Source organism: Haliotis cracherodii, unplaced genomic scaffold (assembly GCF_022045235.1).
Source record: "Haliotis cracherodii isolate W230 unplaced genomic scaffold, xgHalCrac1.p SCAF_1, whole genome shotgun sequence".
NCBI classification, from domain to species: Eukaryota; Metazoa; Mollusca; class Gastropoda; order Lepetellida; family Haliotidae; genus Haliotis; species Haliotis cracherodii.
Genome location: NW_027266264.1, coordinates 43,991,328 through 44,015,363, shown reverse-complemented (window position 1 = coordinate 44,015,363; position 24,036 = coordinate 43,991,328). Strand labels below are relative to the sequence as shown.

General features: G+C 37.1%; 1 protein-coding gene across 4 annotated transcripts in view; it reads left to right on the top strand.

Annotated features, from left to right (window-relative positions):
* LOC139478144 (small conductance calcium-activated potassium channel protein-like) overlaps positions 1-24,036 on the top strand; it is a 456,162-nt gene that overhangs the window by 186,243 nt on the left and 245,883 nt on the right. For all 4 annotated transcript variants that reach the window (XM_071260503.1, XM_071260487.1, XM_071260495.1 and 1 more), the window contains one exon: positions 19,715-19,850. In XM_071260503.1, coding sequence (XP_071116604.1) covers positions 19,715-19,850 — 136 coding nt within the window. The remainder of the gene's footprint in view (positions 1-19,714; positions 19,851-24,036) is intronic.

Sequence of the window (24,036 nt, the reverse complement as noted above, 5' to 3'; positions counted from 1 at the left end):
TTTTTCTGCCATATCTTTATATACATCCTCGATTCATATTTCCATCAACAAAGAATCTGTGTCGGTATATAACACCTCGCATCTATTGCCGTATTGCTTCTTAAGTTCGTTGGAATAAAAGTTATACAATAAGTGTTTCGACAAGTCAAGAATACTCATACCAACGTACACCGGTCTGTTGAATTTTGTATTACTCTTCTTCATATGTAGTGCGGCTAAGTCTTATATAGGGCTCCATCCAAGGGCTTTGATCAAACTTTAGAACTCTATGTATTTTCTTTAGTTTCATACCTAACGATAGATATAACTGGAGATTTCTGTAGTGAACTATATATTTTGTCTTATCCATCAAATTTGGTACAAGTTTTTCTACGTTAGCTAACTTAATTACTATTGATATTTCGACATCCAATCTGTATTCACCATTAATCTTTCGGGAGCTTGCGGATAACTGTTATGGTCTTTATGTAACGAATTTGGATATTCCAAGTCAACTTCTAGTATGTACCCTTTATTCACATTGATATTATGGATATTATTCACATCGATATCATTCACATGGACCCACTCAAAACCACCCGTGGGTAAAGGTTGACTCATAGTTCATCCGTTCAAATTGTTGGCGTCGAGATATGATATATGCATGTCGATTTACTCGGATGATATCCTTCCACTAATTTATTATTAGAATACCTTTTAGCCGCCATCGATATACCACCTCTTAATCCTTTCTCAATAAACAATTGCATATCGTAATCGGTGAGTAGTTTTAGTTCTACACCTGTCTTCTTCAACAATGCATCCCATGATTGTCCAGGATTGGAATAGTACCATGCCGGGTCCAAGCCTTTTTGTTTTAAACATGTCTTTCTAAATATCTCGAATATATCGGCGAGTAACAGTACATCGGTTTTCAAACCCACAAGGAATATGTTTTTGAGTTTTGTATGTAAAACTATCTTCAGTATTGTGTTCTGTGGCTTTTATAGGTTTGATAAGTCGGCGTAAATTACGTACGGTAATGGCGTTTGATTACAATAATGTTCAAATTTTAATATATTTTTCCCCTCTTTAGGCATATCGATCCTTATAGCATTCTGTCCAACACCTCTGCAGTCTTCTTTATGCGCTTCTAATAGATCTTGTCTGCTGTACCCATGCAGGCATCTTTCGCAGAAATATTTCTTTCTAGCATGTTTTGTTTGATCGTATACCGTATATCGCTGTGTATAAGGCGAGTTTTTTGTACCTAAAATGAGGGGGTTAAGAAGGGGGGTCGTCTTATACACGGAGTCGAAGATCTCACATTTTTTTCCACTGGCGATGTCAACCGGCCTCCGATAGCCAGCCCAGCATTTTACAATAAAACTTCGCATTTCGTCCTAAATAACTGTTCCAATAACTATTTCCATACATAAACATGATTTGTATCTCTTTTCCTTGAATAAAGTTTAATAATTTCTGCAAATAAAGTTGAAATGACCCTCGCCTCGATGCAGATTGTCAAACCACCTGACACGGTAAAACAATCAACATCCGTGAGTAGAGAGCCGGAAGTACCGGTAAGCATTTGCGTATAGCACATGTGACCTAACATGTGATAACCGGTGAAGCTGAAATCAATTACCGCTTTTTTTACTGTTGTATTAACAAGTGTTGGAGACGGTGTGTACAAGTGATTGTGGAATAAACACGCTGAATGTGAAGCAAACATAAGCCTAGTTAGTTACAACATAGTTAATTGGCGATTAAATTACTCACCATTGTCTCTTATATGTTATTACTTCATAAATGAATTTTATTTTACGGGCACCAATTTGGTGTCGTACCGTGTAAACACAAAATGGCGACGTGTGCTGGAGTTACACACGCGACCTATCATTGTAGAAAAAAAACAACGCAAGATAAACAGCGTTTTCCAGTTATAGCCTGTTTAAACTCTCTATCCACGTATAATGATATTTACCATCTTTTTCGATCAGAAATGAATTGATTCTGGGAATATGTTCTAGAGCGGAGCTTATCCTGTGTACAACAATTCCTTTAGAATGTCCGAAAACATTTATAGCTAAATTATTTTGCTTTTCCACCTTATCAATTTGTGATATTGGTGTATTGGTGTATACCATCAAAGTTGAGTCCATCGTTTTGGGAATAGCTAGAAGGTCTATTTGCACTTTTAGAATCTACGGGGAACAATGCAGATCTTATCATCATTCTTAAACAGTCACTGGATTTATTTTTTACATTAATTACGGCTTTTTTCTTTTTATTATAGGGGGGTAAATCTATATAAGATCCACCTTTGAAAGGCATATAATTTGCTATTCTAAATATATACTATCGATTTTATCCACACCCAACCCGTACCTTTATTAGTCCAATGTTCTAAATTTTCCTGTATCCTCTGAATTGATGTATCTAATGATGTGCTTATATTATCAGATTCGGTTATAACTTCTTGATTGCTCCGGAAATATGGTTCGGTATTTTCAGCGCTATCGTCTGTGCTACTTTTACTCAATGACATTTTAATCGTTAACTGGTATTTAATACTATTTAAATCATCTAACTCCTCGTTAATTTTGCTCGATACGATGGGCTTAACATCATTAACATCCATGTTGGAATTAGTATCCATCTTCCAACCTCTTAGATATTTACCAACACCGGCTGTGGGTATAAATTTTAACTCGATTATTTTTTTCAACATCGTCAACTGATTTATTATTTTTATCATCGGATTGATTATTATCTAGTAAAGCGATAAATTCAGCTTTTCTTATTCGAGAATAACCTCTCAGCCCACTGTTTTTTGCTCAAGCTTTGAGTTCTCTAACAGTCTGGGGTTTGTTGTATTCCAAACCGAGTAAATCAGTCAATTCAGATTTTCTCATTTGAGAATATCCACGTAGACCACGTCGCTTTGCCAAAGCTTACAGCTCTCTGACAACGTAAGTCATTGTGATATATAACTACATGTGGACTAATCTCTAATTGGTTTGAATTCTACCCAATCTTTTTATCTCATTTTGGTAAGCCTTTTTCCTCTCATAAATAATTTGAAACCGTTTCTTGTCAGCACCGTGACTCTAACATAAACAGTAACTACCTTTGACCCCAATCCCACATACAGAACATGAATAATTAATATGCCCTTTTCTAATTGCAATGGAATGGATTCCAAAAAAATCCGCCATACAGCTTTTTCCACAAATTTGTGATTGGCGTATGAATTTACATCTTGATGTGCCTCTCGCCATTGTGAATCAAAGTCCATTACTTTGCTCTATTCTGGCTTTCCCATCCTTGTCCCTATAATGTATAGTTTTAGTCAACGAGAATCATATGTAATTTTCCATATTGTTAGGAATGCACGTTAAGCCGCCGTCGGTCTTTGAGGTAGCTTGCATGGTGAGATGAGAATTGTAACCTCTGAGGTTGTGGAACACAACGGGGATGGGTATTGTTTGAGAATTCATTTTTAGTTTCAAGTTACACTTGTTTTGTGCGGCTCTCTGATAATTACCCGTGACGTGGCAATGATCTCTTATGGAAGCCCCATTCAGGGGTTTATTTCAAACATGACAACTCGTTGACTTCTTATAGGGCCTCCAATCATCCCTCGTCATACACATGGGTTCTTACGTGATAAATTTTCCCTGATTATTCTCTCTTCCCACAATTTGTGATTGGCCCAAGCGTATGAATTTACATCTTGATGTAATCGCCATTGTGATAAATATACACTTCTAGTATCATTTGTCTAAATGCGAGCTGAACAGCCAGTCATGGTTTATGAGTAGTTATTGTGTAGCTAAAAATAGCAATGACTGTTAACCCAAACACTATAAACGCTATCTCGAGGTCTTTCTGAGCCTCTGACGGTGTATATTGTTGACTTATTGTTGGTCTCTTTATTGGATCAAGTTTCTTACCCTAAACAAGGAAGTATTCGTGCATGGAAGATTCAACATCCTTAAACGTTTGAATTGAATGTCCTTGCTTACGCAGTTCTTCATTAATAAAATCTTATCTTAATATCCTCTGTCTGGTCCATTGTGACTGGGCTGCTTCGAGTTGTTCTAATGCTTTATTATGTCTTCTCTGCTCAGAACCTCTCATACTAGAAAATAAAAAATTACTCCCTGAAAAAGCTAGAGCATACGCAATAGCTCCACCGACCATCATCGCAATTGATGCCATATTCAAATGTTTAATAATATAAAATATTTAAATGTTTAATTACTTCATTATGTCTTATGGGATAAGTCCTTGTTTGATGAGCATATCTTTTGTAGCCAATGCCAATCCGATATCAAGAACCATTATACCGATATCATAACCATTAAAATCTAGCTTGGGTGGTGTGGCTTTACCACGGTAACCACTGCTGAATGATAAGTTACGTCTACCAACATTCAATCATCTGTAACTGCGACTTTTCGAGGATTCTCAGTCACTCTGACTTGATGTGGTGGTATTTCCTCATTCACTTGTTGTGATTGTGTTTCCACAATCGCTGGTATTTCCTCGTTCACATGTTGTGGTACAATCAGGGTTTGTACTTGAGTCTCCATTATTATTAAGTGGGCACATATGTTTAAATTGACAATATGTAGCCGTTATTGAAGCGGTGGTCAACGGAGCTAAGAACATTCCATATCTATGATAAAACTCACAGCTTACTGAGCTTATAGCGTGTTCGATGAATGGGTCTTTCTTGAGAGATTCGCATAAATACATGCGATTTTCTGCCGGAATAGGTAGAAACGTACTAGCTACGACTGTGTATAGTTGTAACATAGCCGACCCTATTGTTTTAGTCATGGTAGCTCCCAGGGCAGACTCGTAACGTGCGTACAGTTTTTTAATTTCTTCATCGGTCATGTTATTTATTTTTTTGATGGTATAATTTTCCCCCAAATATTGGGAACATTTTCCACCGGCTACCAAAGCCGCGAGTCTTTCTCTATGTTTATCTAAAGATTTATCAGTAACTACTTCTGCAGCTTCTTTGAGCATTTGTTCGATAAGTTTGTTGCATTCCATAATGTAATACCTAAGGAGATATTTAAGTCTAACATAATGGAATATGACATATCCAATACAGCCTGAAATAATAAATTGTTGCGAAAGAATGAAGATTTCAAACCACATTATTACATAACAGCCGCTAATGTTCAATTTACTATATTTTTGCTATATTTGCTAAGCAATTGCATAAGCAGCTGGTTGATCAGTTTTTAATACGAGTTTACAATACTTCGTTGCTGCTAACAGTTTTCTGACTTTATCTCGCTCGGACTTGGTATAAATAACATCATTTTCACGTAAACATTCCTCCAATGAATCTCGGTCTTTGCAATGAAACAGGGCTACCCATTTGGTCTGCTCTCTGAGATCTTTCAGGACAGAGTTGTATTTTTGAGTAAGTACCAAAATGCTATGCTGAGTATGCTTGCCCGGAGAATGCTAAATATGAAAGCATATCTTTCTTTCTGGTAAGTTCTTTACTCGCACTGCAGTCGTCTATTATGAAAAAGGTTGATATGATTCCTTTGTATTTTTCATGACATACTCGTAAGCAGTGTAGTAAACAATCGCCCGGATCAACTTTGTACACCCCGGGATTATTCATTACCCAATCTCTAGATAGGTATGTTTTATTAACGCTTATAGTCGGACACAAAATAATAATATGGTCGAAAATACCTCGATAATGACTTTCTAAAATATCTAGAATAAAAGCTGTTTTTCCACAACCCGTTTGCCCGCAGATGACAGTTCAGTGCGTTTCTTTAGGTAAAAGATTATCAATAGATCGCTTGCGCCAATTTTCCATTCTGTATATTAAGTTGCGCATCCATAATCACGTACAAATATATGTTTAATTTACCAGCCGCTTCCTGGAGCCTTGTTATCTGTATAGTGACACCCTCGCTAGCATTTTCTATTCTCCGCCCAATACCGTGGTTCGCATGTCGCGCCATATTGCATACTTCGTGGTGAGGTATTCACACATCGATGCATCCCCGTGAGACAGATCTTTCACGACCGCATTAACTTCTGGGCTTCGTTTTATAGAAGGGAGTTTTTTAATCTCATCCCATTGTTGATATGCTAGCATTCCTTGACTATATAGTTGATTAGGCACGCCCTCGATAGTCAGTTCTACCTGTGTAATCTTGGGGTTGTAGAACTTCTCGGTATTTCTTTTAAATGCATCGGAGGGGTCCTCGAACAACATTAAAATACCCTTCAACGATCTAGCGGGAACGTTTAAATTGATATTCCACGTTGTATCACTTTTTTTCCTGGTGATCTTTCGGTGTTGCAGCACGCGATCGTACAAAATAGCTAAACTTCCGGTATACTGGTTACGAATTTGTCTGGCTAATTCAGAATCTGTTACCATATCATACAGTGAGATATTGTCAATGGTATAGCTAGCATCTTCAGCAGCTCTGATTACTCTACCGTAGTCATTAAAAGTGAGTTCGTATTCTAACTTAAGTTCCATATTACTCGGAGACATGTATAGTCCCGGCGCATAAACGAAGTCTACTTTGGATTGAGTGTACTGTAATACATCTTTATAACGTTTTATAGAAGATGGTATGTCAACTGGTGAATTAATAGCATCCTCTACGTTTGCGACAAACTGTTTTTGCGCATCGAGCGCCGTCCCAGAACCAATAATGGACGTTCGTGTTTGCGATTGTGCACCGAGAATTGCCCATACATAAGTTCTTATTGATTCATTAACTCTTACAACTCCTGGGTTAGTAAAAATATTTTCTGTTTTATCATTAAGAAATTCATTCCAAGCGTTTGCGGTATCATTCAGTTGTACAAATTTTGTAACAATATAAGCCAAACCACACTTAAAGCTCAAAAGATCTCCTCTCCAATCGTTACTTGAAAGTTCCCAGCCATGATTAAGATTATGCAAACTTAAATGGATTGAATGGTTGATTAGGTTTTTTAACTAAATCATTGCTTTCTTCTTCAACAGTTTTTTGTCCGTTGTACGGAACACCTAGACCATGGTTAATTCCTTTATTACGCCAATCTTTACTCTTAGAAATATTAAATTCCTGACAAATACGCTCTTGCGCGAACCTATTTGATGCATTCCATGCTCGATCCTGCGGTAATGGAGCACTAATTTCTTTAAGTATACATCTAATCTGATAGTACCGGTACACGTGAAATGATAAAACAGACTTATTTAGTTCAAATCCTGGGGCATAAAGAGATACACCACATCCCGTTGTGGCACACCATATGGCAAAGTTTAACTGGTTCTGCCAAAATTGCATTGGATTGTGAAACCAATCGTGCACCATTTTATCGCTAGTTGCCGTGACCCTATATTTTTCAAAGATATCAGGGAATTTAACAAAAAACTTAGCGCCAGAGGCACTTACTAAAATCGACTGATTAGTAATGTAAGTTGATTTCATATTTAAGTTATGATATAGTATCATTGTATATTTAATATGTATGTCACACTCCCGGGAATAACAAATGGTCAGCCTATTCAACTGCTTCATACTATCGATAACTGAAATGGACAACTTGAAGTCGCTATCTGCGATGTAATGTCAGCCTATTCAACTGCTTCATACTATCGATAACTCAAATGGACAACTTGAAGTCGCTATCTGCGATGTAATATATTACCCACGGTGGACCAATATAAGTGCTGCGAGAAATAATAATACGATAGAAATAGATAGTCTAGGTAATGAGGATGACTTTCACATTATATCTGATGGGTATTACAGTGTATGCTCACTCAGTGATGAAATTTTTAAACCTAGAGGAGTCAGCCTCTCACAAAATAAGTCGAATGGGATGCTGATTTTAAGGGCTGGAAGAAATCTTATAATTCTTCACCGGGGCATAGCAGAACACTTGGGTTTTATTTCTTAAACACAATTATAGATCCCAACAAAACACAGCATGGAGATAAATTGCCTGATTTAGTTCCCTATAAAGAGTTGTGCATCCATCTTAATCAGATCAGTACAACGGATAATATTCAACTAGAAAGTCCTTCAACTCTACTCAGAGCTATACCAGTCAAAGATAAAAAATATAATAGTGGTAGAATGGAATCTTTCTCAACATTACAATATAAAAAATTAAAGCGTGGTATTATTTCAGATCTCAAAATTTCTGTATTAGATTTAAAACATCAACCTGTACATATAGGATACTTGTGTGTAACACTCCATATCATAAATAATGGTTGATTTCATATTTAAGTTATGATATAGTATCTTTGTATATTTAATATGTATGTCACACTCCCAGGAATAACAAATGGTCAGTCTATTCAACTGCTTCATACTATCGATAACTCGGCTGGTCAACTTGAAGTCGCCCTATTAGGTGCATGAATAACACGTACCATGTGACACACCATTATCTTCAACGCTTATTTTATCATCTACACGACAGTCAACTCGCCTTGAGTATTTACATTACTATAACATGCTATTTTATTGGTTTCTGGTGACGCTTTCTTGCCGAAGTCTGCTATAAGATTTGTGATTGGTCAAATTGAGCACGTGACCTAATACAACCAATTACAGCAACGGTACTCGTGTATATCAGACTTTGACGAAAGTTTTTTGTTAAATCGTGTTGTTCGGAACGTTTTAACAAGGAAATCGCGATCTATATTAAAAATATGAAACTTCGTGGATGTATCGTGCCAGGTTACGAGCTGAGACAAAGATGTTTCTTGCATATATTTGGCATTAAACATTGTGGAGAAATCGAGGCGATAAAACTATTAAAAGCCGCGATGCCATTTGACTCACATCACACGCGATCGCACGAAAAGATGGAAATGATAACTTATATCTAAGTTTGACAACTTTTAGACAGATTAATAATTTTGTTGATTTCATTTATTACTTTGTAAAATATATTTAAAGATTTGATTGACACGTTTTTATTTTGCTCTTTGACTTGTTCGATGTAGACCCATTGTCAAAGTGTGTGTCGGAGAATTCTATTTTCAATAACATTGCGGGAAATAGATCTAGTGAATAAAAGAGAGTCACCAAACCTTCATCGAGATAGAATCTACGCCGACTCTGAGTTCAGCAAGGATGACAACGTGTGTTCCTGAACAAACGGTAGGTACACTTTAGATCTGTTTGTGTTACATAAATACATTTTTAAAATATAGCCCTCTGTATTGTCTCCATAACAATTATGCTAAAAAAATCCACCGAAACGACCCCCGATCCAAACCAATTCTCACTTAGATATTGAACTTAGTTTTAGCATTCGCTGAAAGAGAAATCTTTTTTTAAGCTCCATTTATAAATCGTAAATTTATGTTCTAATTTGGAACCTCAAACTGAAATAAGTCAGTTAGAAACTTCAATATTAGACCCTTTACTGATCTAATTTGGGACGCAGATGTAATTTTGTAATATTGCGCAGGCCTTTCAGATTTCATGTTTCGATCACATCGTGGTTCTCCGTAAAATTTACGGAGAGCACCGATGTGGGACTGAGATAAATAGTTTTTTTCAAAACAAATTATGTATCTGGTCACTGAAATGTGAAATATGATCGCAGACTGTAGTTATAAGTTTATAAAATTATTGAATTAATAGATAACAAATTATACATTTGTATTATGTTAAACTCTATTTGTCTTAAGTTGTATTTGAAATTAAAACTTAGTTTTTTTTACAAACAAATGTCCATTGTTGTATGGTAATTAGTACGGAAATCGCCGCCATTTTGTAATCTGCTGTTTTATAATGAGGATGTTGGTTGATATTTTTTGAAGAACTCGTAAGTAAGGGAAACTCATGCATTGTAACGCTTGTTTGAAATAGATATATGTTCCCAGTTAATGTTGTGGTCTTATCGTTTTCCCCGTCGACATGCTCCATCGCCATCGCGGTATAGATCTAGAATTACGTTTTGGACTGGCACCAGGTTGTTGAAATTTTGGCAAAGTTGCCAGTGTCAACTTTGTTTTGTGTCCAGCAATACCGCCTTTTAATTTTAGGTTATTAATGAATGCAACTTGATTTTTCAGTCCCCTTCCTTGTGGTGATTTTTGAAGACAAAAAAGGAACGATACTTCATAGGAAGACGTGAACTGCTGATGTGCCTGTTTCATGAGAAGGGACCAAGGAGAGGAAGCCAGTTGCTGCCTGGTGGCCAGCAACTTGGTGTTTCTACGATGCTACCGACATGTGGTACTCGAAGGTCAGTATCTTTGTTAAGTGTCATGTAAATTTCATTTCAGGTTAATGGAACTGTAACTAAATAAGTTATGAAACTAACTGGTACTTACAAAGTGCACACACAGACTTGTAAGGTAAAGGTTTAATTTTTATAATTTAATATCAGAATCATAGTAAGGAATCAATAGGTGTTACAATCTAAATATCCTTCCTGTGTTTAACTTTTGAGCAAATATGAGTACTTGTAAATGTCAAAACCATTTTTTACATTTTTCTAGAACACAATGACATTTGAATGTGTAATGCTTTGGTCATCTTACATGGACATATCAATAATAAGTGAATATCTAATCACAAGATGTTAACTAATTGACATCATTTAAAATCTAGTTTTGGTACAAGTGGTAGGTTTTGTAACTTTTAAGTCATCATACATTTGGACTGGAACCATTTCACCTGAGTGCAATTTTAATGCTCTTATCTTGTTTGCAATTTATTTTTACTGTATCATGAATTATGAAGCTTTGATTTATCATCCAGTGTAACATGTAATTTTTTTCATTAGTTCTGAAACCGGCAAAGATAAAACAACTGGAACTTTGTGGTGAGCAAGAATATCTGCACGCTTAGGAATGCCATCAAGTGAATGAGCCATGGTTTGTTTCATTCACTATAACATCAGTAATTTTGTAGCCCCAAAAAAGTAATTTTTGTAATAGTTTTTAATGCGTCTCCTTGACGTCGGCCATAAAGTAATTAGTTTATGGCACTGATTGGGGCTGTCAGGTACCCTAGTGGTTAAAGCGTTCGCTTGTCACGCCAAAGACCCGGGTTTGATTCCCGACATTGGTACAATGTGTGAAGCCCATTTCTGGTGTCCCCCGCCGTGATATTGCTGGAACATTGCGCAAAAGCGGCATAAAACCATACTCACTCACTCATTATGTCACTGATATACAATAACATTTGATCCCATTTCAGCCTCTTGACAGACAGCTTCCATGACGACCCCTGCCAGGACGAGGATGACTTCCACTTTCATATGATGACTTCCACTTTCATATGATGGCTACCATATAATGATATCGTCTGTTGATGATGTCCACCTCTGGCTACTTGTTATTGCTTGTTATTGCTCCAAATAAATAGAATGCTATACAACTTCGTTATCTCATTTTTGACAGTACAGGTTTGGCAAGGATGTTTCACAGACACTTCTGGGATGCTGTTGAAAGACTAGATAATGATGTAAGCACATCTTTTGTATTACTGAAAATGATGGAAAGGTAAAATGTCTCTGAAACATCTTTGTTATGGAGACTTCCTTAGAACTTTGCCGGGATGGTTCAAAGCATGTTAAATTACCCATGACAGGTTTGTGAAGATACTTCGGAGACTTCCTTGCAAGTGTTGCAGGGATGTTTCAGAAGCTTCTTTGATTGCATAACACAAGTTTGTGGGGACTTATCTGGGACTTCCTCAGAGGGTTTCCCGGGATGGTTCAAAGCATATTTAATTACCCCTGATAGGTTTGCGAAGATGCTTCGGAGACTTCCTTGCAAGTTTTGCTGGGATGCTTCAGAAACATCTTTGATTACCTAATAATAGTTTGTGGAGACTATTCGGGGACTTCCTAAGAAGGTTTCCTGGGATGGTTCAAAGCATATTTAATTACCCCTGATAGGTTTGCGAAGATGCTTCAGAGACTTCCTTGCAAGTTTTGCTGGGATGCTTCAGAAACATCTTTGATTACCTAATAATAGTTTGTGGAGACTATTCGGGGACTTCCTCAGAAGGTTTCCCGGGATGGTTCAAAGCATATTTAATTACCCCTGATAGGTTTGCGAAGATGCTTCAGAGACTTCCTTGCAAGTTTTGCTGGGATGCTTCAGAAACATCTTTGATTACCTAATAATAGTTTGTGGAGACTATTCGGGGACTTCCTAAGAAGGTTTCCCGGGATGGTTCAAAGCATATTTAATTACCCCTGATAGGTTTGCGAAGATGCTTCGGAGACTTCCTTGCAAGTTTTGCTGGGATGCTTCAGAAACATCTTTGATTACCTAATAATAGTTTGTGGAGACTATTCGGGGACTTCCTAAGAAGGTTTCCTGGGATGGTTCAAAGCATATTTAATTACCCCTGATAGGTTTGCGAAGACGCTTCGGAGACTTCCTTGCAAGTGTTGTGGGGATGCATTAGAAACATCTTTGATTATGTCACACACGTTTGTGGAGAATAATCAGGGACTTCCTAAGTGGGTTTGCCGAGATGGTTCAAAGCATATTTAATTAGCCATATAAGGTTAATTCTGAGGAAGTATTGGAGACTACTTCAGTAGGTACTGTAAGGAAGTCTTGGATACTTCTCAGCAAGCTGCAAGTTGGAGTAGTTTGCCGAGATGGTGTGGAGACATTTGCCGGGAATATCTAGAGACCTCCTTAAGACCCTGCGGAGAAGGTAAAAATGTGCCTTGCGGGGAATGATTAAGGCGGTCTCGGATGCATCTTTTCTGGCCTTTTTCTTTTGTAAGGGTACTGAGAGCTATTCCAGTCAAAGAAGAAAAATACAATAGTGGTAGAACGGAATCTTTCTCAACATTTCAATATAAAAAATTAAAGCGTGGTATTATGTCAGATCTCAAAATTTCTGTATTAGATGTAAAACACCAACCTGTACATATAGGATACTTGAGTGTAACACTCCATATTATAAATAATGGTTGATTCATCAGGCCCTGAAACGCTCAGACAATGTAATACAATTGCGCTTTCCGATCTGGGAGACACAGAAGGATTCGGTAAACCCAGTACCGATGGTAAGTTATACGCTTTACACTTACAAGATAATGTATACAAGCGGAAAGAAGTTACATTCACAGGTAATCTAGGAGATTTAAGCGATGTCGACGTTAGTAGACTCCATAAAACCACTCCGTACAATATTATTCTCAACGATGATAATAAATGGACTATGATCGAAGCAAAAATCGAGTGGCTACTGAATATCGTCATTACACCACCGTATGTGATGATGGGTAAGGCACATAATTTAACTAAGATAATAAATAGTGGGATCGTACTCGGGGCTTATATCCCATCAAAACGAAAAAGTGTGTTAGTCTCTCCCCTGCCAGAAAACCCAGGGCATATGTTATTGAGTCGTCTGGCAGTAAAAAATGTTAGTTTAAATTTGGTTACTGAATTCAATGATATAAAAGATAACTTGAAGGATATACCTAATCTTTCAACGCTTATTATTGAAGACTTGTTTGGGGATGCGCCGGCAGATGCCTTCGAAATATTACCAGGTCTATCAATGAAATGGCTCAAGAAACACGAGCATCAACGTTGTAGTATTATTTATATGGGAGCATCACCCGTTGCAACCCTTGAGGGGGTCCAAATTTTTAAAAGTGACAGCATTTCTCTTACTAAGATATTCATGCCGTATAATATACATTTGATAAGGTTGATGTATACTCTCAAAACATTGAAGCAAGACCAATTAAAGACTATTATATGATATAATAATACACACTATGGGTTTATATCCAGCGCTCGATGAAAAGATGGTTACTGTTGATGGATTTCGATAACATCAAATAAGCGACATAAAACATCAAATAGAGAGGGAGAGGGAGTTGAGACTTGGATGGTATAAAAAGTATCGCAGAGCCGTGAATGCTCTCGACGGAGTTGACACCGCGCTTGTAACAGCTGGCATGGGACTTCGTGTAGCCGGTGTTGGTTTATTATCAACTATCATCGCCACGCCTAGAGCCGCTGGAGTCTCAGGACTGGCAGGAATAACGATAAAATTTATTTCTCGTAAGTTGCAAAAGAAAGCATTAAAACATGATAATATTCGGATACTTGCCGAAGCAAAGTTGAACAGCATTGAGGATCATATTTCAACAGCAATGGCTATTTGTAAGATATCCGAGGATGAGTTTCGTTTAGAGCTGTCGGAACTCACCAAATACAATGTAATGAAGCAGGAGATTCGATAAAATTCCTGTAAGACCAGTGGTATTAACAAAGATGAGAAAAAAAAGTTCATAGAACAGGGGAGGCAACAAGCGCGTCAAAACCAAAGAACTGGTTGGAGATTAAAAATAGATTGCTTACTATCGTTAGATCACACCGCATAAAAAATCATACATCCATTTAAACGAATGCTTACATAAGTATATAATAATGGAGGATTACAAACCATCAAAGGAAGAACTCAAAAAAGCTATCGAAGCATCTATGCTCAAGGACAACATTATCAAATGGAGAGAATTACCACAAGGTATATATTATATCAGTGATGTCAAACCAACCAAATACGGTCATCAATTGTTTCTTTCCATTTACCAAGAGGAGTATATAGTCTGGTCTCCTAGTAAAATGAACGAAGAACTTAGTAAAAATGTTGAATATTACTTGGTTAAAAATAATGGTATACGTACATGTATTAGTAAAAATAATAGAGAATGTTTTCATTACAATTTAGTTTAGTCTCATCATCGTTTTTATACTAATGGTATCATTGATTGGCTCCAGGTAGTGGTGAGCTAGAGCCAATTTAACTTGATCATCGCAAAATCGTTGAATCGCATCAGCGTTCACACATAAAAAATTCCATCTGTAGTAGCAGTATAGGTATATAAATCTGGCTCTAGTGGGGTTGCGGCAGAACCATCATTACCTATACTACTACACTTCCTGTCACCCACGTCACATTAAAGTCAATGGAACATACAGCCAATTCCTATGACTCAAAAATCACAATATGAGTTCCACAGTAACAATCTAGTCAAGTATTATCTTGGGAGAGGATACCCTAAGAAAATCCTCATGGATCATAAACAGAGAGCAAATGCTGAAGAGAGAACAGACCTCTTAACACAAAAACAGACACCCTCAAAAGACACTAAACCAGTGATCTTTATCACAGATTACCAGTACTGAACCCCACTGCACTCAAGGTCAGCTCCATGATCAAAAACTCTAGGCGCCTACTTAAAGGGTCAGACACCTGCACAGACACATTCTGAGTGCCACACATCACAGCATAAACAAAGAACCACTAACTTAGAGACATCCTCATGAAAGCAGCAATCACATGCCCACCACTGAAACCACAAATCAGAGGCCAAACTGTCACCAACCTGGATGACACATGTCACAAACAATCATGTAAAATCTGCTAAATATAAAGTCAGTTAACACCTTCAGTAGAGATAACCTAACTAACTTCATAATCAACGCAGCCAAATCCGCAATCCCCTTCAAATCATCCAACCCAGGAAAACCCACTGTCCCTTGGTGGAATGAGGAAATAGAGCTAACTAGACTAAAACGCAAATCAGCTTTCAACAGAGCTAAACGAGACCCCTCTCATCTCAAAACAGCTCATGAACTTAACCACCAAGTCCAAAACATAGTTAAAACTGCTAAAACCAAAAACTGGAAAAAATTCTGTGAGGAGCTAAACCACCACACCGACGCTAGGAAGGTGTGGCGCAAAATTCACGCCATTCGAGGCATCAAACGGCACAAAAAAAGCCCCAATATAAACAACTCAACTAACCCCACCCAAAAGGCCAACAACCTAGCCAAACACTTCTCTAAAGTTAGTAGCAACAGTAACTTCAGTAAGAAATTCCAAGATAAACTAAATAAAGAAACCAAATTCTCCAAAGAAAACAGACAAGACAACCTAGAAATAAATCAACCTTACACCATAGAAGAACTAAATCAGGTACTAAACAATAGAAAAAAAGGAACAGCCCCTGGCCTAGACCTCACCTCTTACCAAATAATCAAACACTTACCTACCAAACTACTCCAAACTTTACTTAAACTATACAACCTAGTCTACCTAAACAGACAGGTCCCATCCTCATGGAAGGAAGCTCTAGTAATCCCAATACCTAAACCAAATAAACCAGCAGATCAGGCAAACTCCTATAGGCCCATCTCCCTAACCTCAAATCTCTGCAAAATAATGGAACTTATGACTAAAAATAGGCTACAGCACTACCTAGACCAAAACAACATCATAAATCCTGACCAAAGCGGCTTCACTCCTGGCCGATCAACTCTAGATAACCTTGCCCGACTAGAACAGGATATAAAAACAGGACAGCTAAACAAGCAATACACCATAGGCATATTCCTCGACTTCTCTAAAGCTTTCGATATGGTATGGCAGCACGGGCTAATACAAAAACTAAAAAAAATAGGACTAAAAGGTCAAATAATAAACTACATCCAAGATTTCGCAAAATTACCGTGGGTATAGACCATACGCTATCCGACCAGTGTCCCCTAGAAAATGGCACTCCCCAGGGCAGCATCCTCAGTCCAACCCTCTTCAATATAATGATAAATAATCTATTCGAGGGCTTATCCCCTAAACTAAACACTTCAAAATTCGCGGATGACGAAGCCCTATGGATCCGCACTAAAAGCATTAAAATGGCAGAAAACTTAATCCAAAAATCTCTAAATAAAATACAACAATGGGCAGACAAATGGGGCTTCTCCCTTAACTCAGATAAAACAACAGGAGTAGTATTCAAACATAAAAACATGAAACCTGCCTACCCCATCCTCCAGCTAAACAACCAAACAATCAAATTAAAAAAACAAACCAAATTCTTAGGACTTATTTTCAATCAACACCTCACCTGGGAGGCTCACGTCCAAACCTAAAAACTAGATGCAGCAAAGACCTTAACACATTAAGATGACTCACCAGCTCTAACTGGGGAGCCTCCAAAGATACCCTCCTCTCACTATATACAACACTAATTAGATCAAAACTAGACTACGGCTGTGCCATATACAATACCCTAAACAACTCTCTATCTAAAAAACTTGACTCAGTACAATATCAGGCTCTCAAACTAATTACACGCACCCAACATGGCACCTCCTACACCTCACTTCAGGCACTTACAGGGGAAATGCCACTAAATCTACGCAGGGAACATCTAAGCCTTAATTTCTGGGCCGCGTCCCAAACAAACCCTCTCATCCAAAACCTAATTAACCAAAACATTAGACCAAGAAACCAAGCTCTAGCTCGCAAACACCCCTTACTCACCCCAATATCCCAAAGAATAACTAACTACCTCAATGAACACCAAACTCAAAATCTTAAACAAAACTGCAAAAAATCAAATATCTTTACCCCTAAACTCAAAATACCCCAAATAGACACAATGCTAGCTAACCAAATAAATAAACAAACCGACCCAAACATAGCTAAAACCACCACACTTGCATACATACACGAAAATTGGCCAAATTGGTGTCACATATACACTGACGGATCTTCAGACCCGATCTCCAACCACACAGGCTTCGGAGTCCATACCACACAACCAGTTATATCTACACAATCTTACCGACTCCCTAACAACCAATCTATATTCACGGCCGAACTTATCGGCATGGCCTTAGCCCTGCATAACCAACAATCTAAAAACAACAATAAAATCCTAATTCTCACCGACTCCCTTAGTGGACTACAAGCCCTCCAAAACAAAAATACCAAAAAACGACCTAAATTAATAAACCAAATACTTAAAAGCTCCAACGACCTATCAAAAGCAGGCAAACAAATAACCTTCTTGTGGATCCCCGCCCATGTGGGAATTTACGGCAACGAAAGCGCCGATAAAGCAGCTAAATTATCTCTCATAATACCAGAAATAAGCCTAAACCTACCCATCTCAAAATCAGAAATTTAAAGTGTAAACAAACAAAAAATAACCAAAAAATGGCATAATCAATATCAAAACTCAAATAGCCAAATCAAAAAAGTGCTCCGAAACCACTAGCCAAAGCTAAAATCCTACACCCCTCAAAAAAAATTGACAGATTAATTACAAAACTCCAAACAGGACACACAAACCTAAATAACCACCTAAAACAACTTAAAAGACACACCACAGGCAACTGCCCCAACTGCAAACACCCCAAAACCACAGAACACGCACTCATCCACTGCACCCACTACCAAACACACAGAACCACACTACAAACCACCCTCAATCTAAATAAGGTTCCTACTCTAGATGAAATACTAAACCCTCAAAATAAACTAGAAAACTTCAAGGCCCTAGGCGTATTCCTAATCAAAACAGACCTAATTAAGCGCATCTAAAAACTAATTAATCTACCAATCCAAAATCCAATAAACATACAAACACCCACCTCACCCGGCTCCCTTAGTTCCCTCCTCCACCCACCTCGGCATTTATTCCGAATTTAAAAATTTCAAAAAATCAATATAAGCAACCCCTAAAAGCCCCCTCTTGGGTTGCACACACCACTTTCACCCTTCTCAGAATACACTAAATGGTCCGGCCAGTTGGAAAGTGCACGTTAAATCTTCTATATCAGTCAGTCAGTCAGTAGAGATATAACAGGCAAAAAATATAAATGCCAAACACACTTTACCTGTAAAAGTAGAAACATAATCTAATTACTAAACTGCTCCCAAATGTGGGAAACTATACAAAGGTGAAACAAAACGACACTTCTGCATTAGACTCGAAGAACACATTGCTGATATCAACCACCAAAGGGACAAACTTGTTGCCAAACACTTTCATTCTGCAGGACGCTCAACCAGAGACCTACACTATCAAATCATACAACAGCTAAAGAAATACAAAGTCAGACCAGAACATGGTTAAACGCTGATCCATTGAACTTAAATGGATTGTCTCATGATTGAGAGAGCCGAGATGTAAGGAGCGTGTTCATTGGTCGTGTCCATTTTCCTGGTCACATGGTCTGTGTGTCGGCTATATAAGCCTACCCTGGGTAGGGAATCATCAGTCGTCCTTTCACCAGCATCTGCAGTAAAACGTCAGACCTTTTGTCATCAATTTATATAGTTTTGCTGTCAGTGGGTGCCTTTTACTGTTGGTAATATCTGTATTTCTATCAAGTAATAGGACTGTTCATAAAAAATGTACGATATACATAGGTCTGTTAACAATTTTTTGAGAAGAATGACTTTTTGGTTCTGCACATGTTGTAAGGCAGGGGATTGAATGGTAGCTGTAGAAGGCATAGTGACAGCCGTTGTCGACGAGAGTTACATGCATCACTAAGTTATTTGAACAGTACTGGCCTTTTAGAATATTAGAATACTTTGAGGACTTCCGTGGCCAGTGACAGACATATTTCAAAATCTTCGACACTGTTTATTCACGCTTGGTGTGGTAGAATTTGAACATTATGATAACCATGAGCATGGATTATGGATTCCCCTGAAAATTAGGTCAACTCTGTAATTAGACACATGCTATGAGGCAAGGACAGTGCATGTATTTTCAAGATTAAAATGACCTAATAAGAAGCCTCATATCCACATAAATAATAGGGCAGGGGATATTGATGACTTTGTCTTAGTAAGTTTATATCAGAATGAAAGAAATTGAAATAAGTGTGTTCTTGATTTCATTGCAGGCACCATGATGACAATCACGCCAATATTTTGAACTCCATGTGGATGATTGCAATCACTTTCCTTTCCATTGGTTATGGAGACATTGTTCCCAATACCTACTGTGGACGGGGTATTGCTATAGCAACTGGTGTCATGGTAAGTTCACTTTATTTATCACACCTTGGGTTACTTGAGGGACAGGTGTCTTTTGCTATCTAGTTATTAATTTCCCCCTGTAAAAGAGTGTGCTTAATGTGTTATGTGAAGTTTAACCTCCACCGCAATTGATGTTCACATGTCTCTTATAAACAATGCCAAGGGAACAAATAAAAGAGAACATTTCTTCATCCGTTGTTCAACAACAAATTCATACCAAGGTTAAGGTCAATCAACACATCTTTCATAGGGAATCAATTTTTCAACACAGTTTGACAACTGTTCAGCTGTAAACATGTCCTTGCCAAGGTCCAGGCAAGGACGTATATAGAAAGGATAAGCAGCCTTCTCTTATTGTCTGCTCTGATGTGAGACGCGCTAATTGTCACAGCAGGGGGTCATCGGCCGACCGTATGCGCGCAAGGCATCTTGGGTAATTCACTAACGCTAGACAACAGAGAGAAGACATAGGGTTTGGATTTTTACTGAGTGCAGCACTTTCGTAGCATTTCATGAACTGAAGGTAAGAACTATCATTACTTATAATGTGGAAGAACGTTACCAATGTCTTGATTTAGTGATTAAACAATTGACTTTGGCTAGATTCCCCATTGAAGTATAGCCAGTCGGAACTCGTGCCGCCGACTTCGAAACCAAGATGGTGGACACGCTCAGTCTGCAAAATTGTAAATTATGCCCTATTCTTGCACCAATTTATGAAGCGGAGGATGCAAAAGTCCTTAGTTACTTTGGTGAGATAAAAGAACAATCTATGTTTTTTAACTGTAGATGCATTTGTATCGAAACAATTATGTCTTTATTTGAGATTTTCACTCGCAAATATCAAGACATTTTGGGTTAAATTGATAATCTAGTGAAATTTTCCATAATCGTTACAGATGTTTACACCAAATTAAAATAAGAAATTCTGAACCAATTTTTCCAGGAATAATGATTTCTAAAACTTCAATGTATGTTTGTTTGACTGATACAGAGTTTTCTTTGTTTTTTTTCCAAATTTGACCTCAAAACGTGCAAATAAAAACAACCCTTTTTATCCTAGATTCTTACGTTCACTGTTCACACATCTCCATCTTTTACAAATTTTCAAGATAATATTTGTCACTTTGATAAATTTTTTATAAAGATCTAGATTTGTAGATATGTGATGATAAATATGATATACAATGAAGGTTGTGACGACAATAGATCTAATTAGAAATTTATTTCTAGATCTATATTTCATATATATTTTCGATATTTCGTCTCTTTATGGCGTATATATACATATAATTTCAATATTGTATACTATCCTAATTATTTTGGTTGTTGTAGGAATTCAGCTTATAATGTTTTAATTTTTTCTAAGATGGAACACTGGCAATATTTTATAAATATGTGAATTGTAATACACAGTGAAGATTCTGAAAACAATAATTAGAAATCTGTTGGTCTAAATTATGTCTCTTATCCATCACATAGCAATGATAAATACTATACCTTTTATTAAGATTGTTATAAGGGTTTCGTTAAGTTCATTTTTTAGCATTATTAGCATGTATATTAATTAAGTTTTAATTATATATGTTTATTGGTCTCCTAGATGCCCCGTACTCCTCACCATGTGTCAAGGCGAGAGGCAATGTTTCCATAAAGCAAATCCATGGACCACTTGCTGTGGACAATACCCCACTTGCCAAAAGGAGAAGATAATAATATTGTGAACATGTGACTGATGGAAAGTTTGTACAATCTTGTACAGTGATCATGGTGCTAATCAAAAACAGTGAACTGTGAAACTTGCCATTCAGTGTAAACTGATCTTGTACATTGTATGTGCACTGTTAAGCATGATTTTGTGAAACTAAATGAATAATGTTCCATAACTTGATAAGCCAAATAGTTCAGTGTTAACTGTTGAAACAGAAATAGTTAAAACTATCAAATGAGTTATATCGTAACTACTTGACACAGCAGACCTAATAATAGAAAATCCAAAATAAATGAAGAAGACAACTTGTTTCAGGTTGTATTTTTTAAACTTTAAAGTTTTGCAGCCAAACTGCACTCAGGTATGTATACAAGGTATGATAAATGCTTTGGGTGATTCAACATGTCACAATTGACATACAAGATTAAAATACAGTTTAGCTTTGTGTTGATAACCAGGAGTTACTATACAATTACAATATACATAAGAAGATAATTTTTGTCATGGTAGCTAGGAATCATTGTAGGTTCGAAGTCGTTTCCTCAGAGATTGGGACTTTTTCCCTTTTAAACTTGACTTCTTGTGGGCCCTCCAATCATCTATCGTCATACGCATGGGTTTCTTACACGATAATTTTTCCCTGATTATTCTCTCTTCATTTTGTAAATATTCTAGGAACTTTCCCGCTGCATTGGGACCTCTGTAAATCACGGGAGTGTTTGTTTTTCCATCATACCTTACAACTATATATCCAAACCCACAAGGAATATGTTCTTGAGTTTTGTACGTAAAACTACTATCATTATTGCGTTCGGTATTTTCTATGGGTTTGATAAGCGCTTCGAAGTCGGCGTAAATTACGTACGGTACTGGCATTTCATTACAATAATGTTCAAATTTTAATATATTTTTCCCCTCTTTAGGCATATCGATCCTGATAGCGGTCTGTCCAACACCTCTACAGTCTTCTTTATGCGCTTCTAATAGATCTTTTCTGCTGTACCCATGCAGGCATCTTTCACAGAAATATTTCTTTCTAGCATGTTTTGTTTGATCGTATAATAGTCTGTTTAAACTCTTTATCCACGTATAATGATATTTACCATCTTTTTCGATCAGAAATGAATTGATTCTGGGAATATGTTCCGGAGCGGAACTTATCCTGTGTACAACAATTCCTTTAGAATGTCCGAAAACATTTATAGCTAAATTATTTTGCTTTTCCACCTTATCAATTTGTGATATTGGTGTAGGTTCGTCTATACCATCGAAGTTGAGTCCATCGTTTTGAGGATAGCTAGAAGGTCTATCCGGATGCTTGTCTACGGGGAACAATGCAGATCTTATCATCATTCTTAAACAGTCATCGGATTTATTTTTTACATTAATTATGGCCTTTTTCTTCTTATAATACGGGGGTAAATCTATATAAGATCCACCTTTGAAAGGCATATAATTTGCTATATCTAAATATAAACTATCGATTCTATCCACACCCCAACCCGAACCTCTATTAGTCCAGCGTTCTAAAGTTTCCTGTATCCTCTGAATTGATGTATCTAATGATGCGTTTATAGTATCGGATTCGGTTATAACTTCTTGATTGCTTTGGAAATATGGTTCGGTATATTCAACGCTATCGTCTGCGTTACTTTTACTCAATGACATTTTAATCGTCAGCTGGTATTTTATACTATGTAAATCATCTAACTCCTCGTTAATTTTACTCGATATGATGGGCTTAATATCGTTAACATCCATGTTGGAATTAATATCCATCTTCCAACCTCTTAGATATTTACCAACGCCGGCGGATGTGGGTACAAATATTAATTCTTGTTGTTGTTGAATATTATTATCATTATCATCATTATTATTATCTAGTAAAGTGATCAATTCAGCTCTTCTCATTCGAGAATAACCTCTCAGCCCACTGTTTCTCGCTTGAACTTTGAGTTCTCTAACAGTCTGGGGTGGTCTGTTGTATTCCAAACCGAGTAAGGTAATCAATTCAGCTTTTCTCATACGAGAATATCCACGTAGGCCACTTTGCTTTGCCATAGCCTTCAACTCTCTGACAAAAACCATTGTGGTTGAATGGTATATACAAAAATATTCATTTGTCTAAATGGTTGTTTTTCATATATAAATACGTATTCTCCCTAACCTATTCCTCTCATTGATGTAATCTCTCTTCCTAGCATAAATAATCTGCTTCCTGACCTTATCAGCACCGTGACTCTTACATAAACAGTAACTACATTTGACTCCAATCCCACATACAGAACTAACATAATTTTTAAAACCCTTTCTGATGTTATAAGCGTGAGTACCACAGTAAATACCCACCGATGGCTTCTGACATTGAATCGATTTCCCCATGAGTGTATATTTGCATAGATTCATGGTTATACACATATCATATCATTTGTCTAAAAGGTAAATCACATCTACACTATTGATTAGGCTATTTAT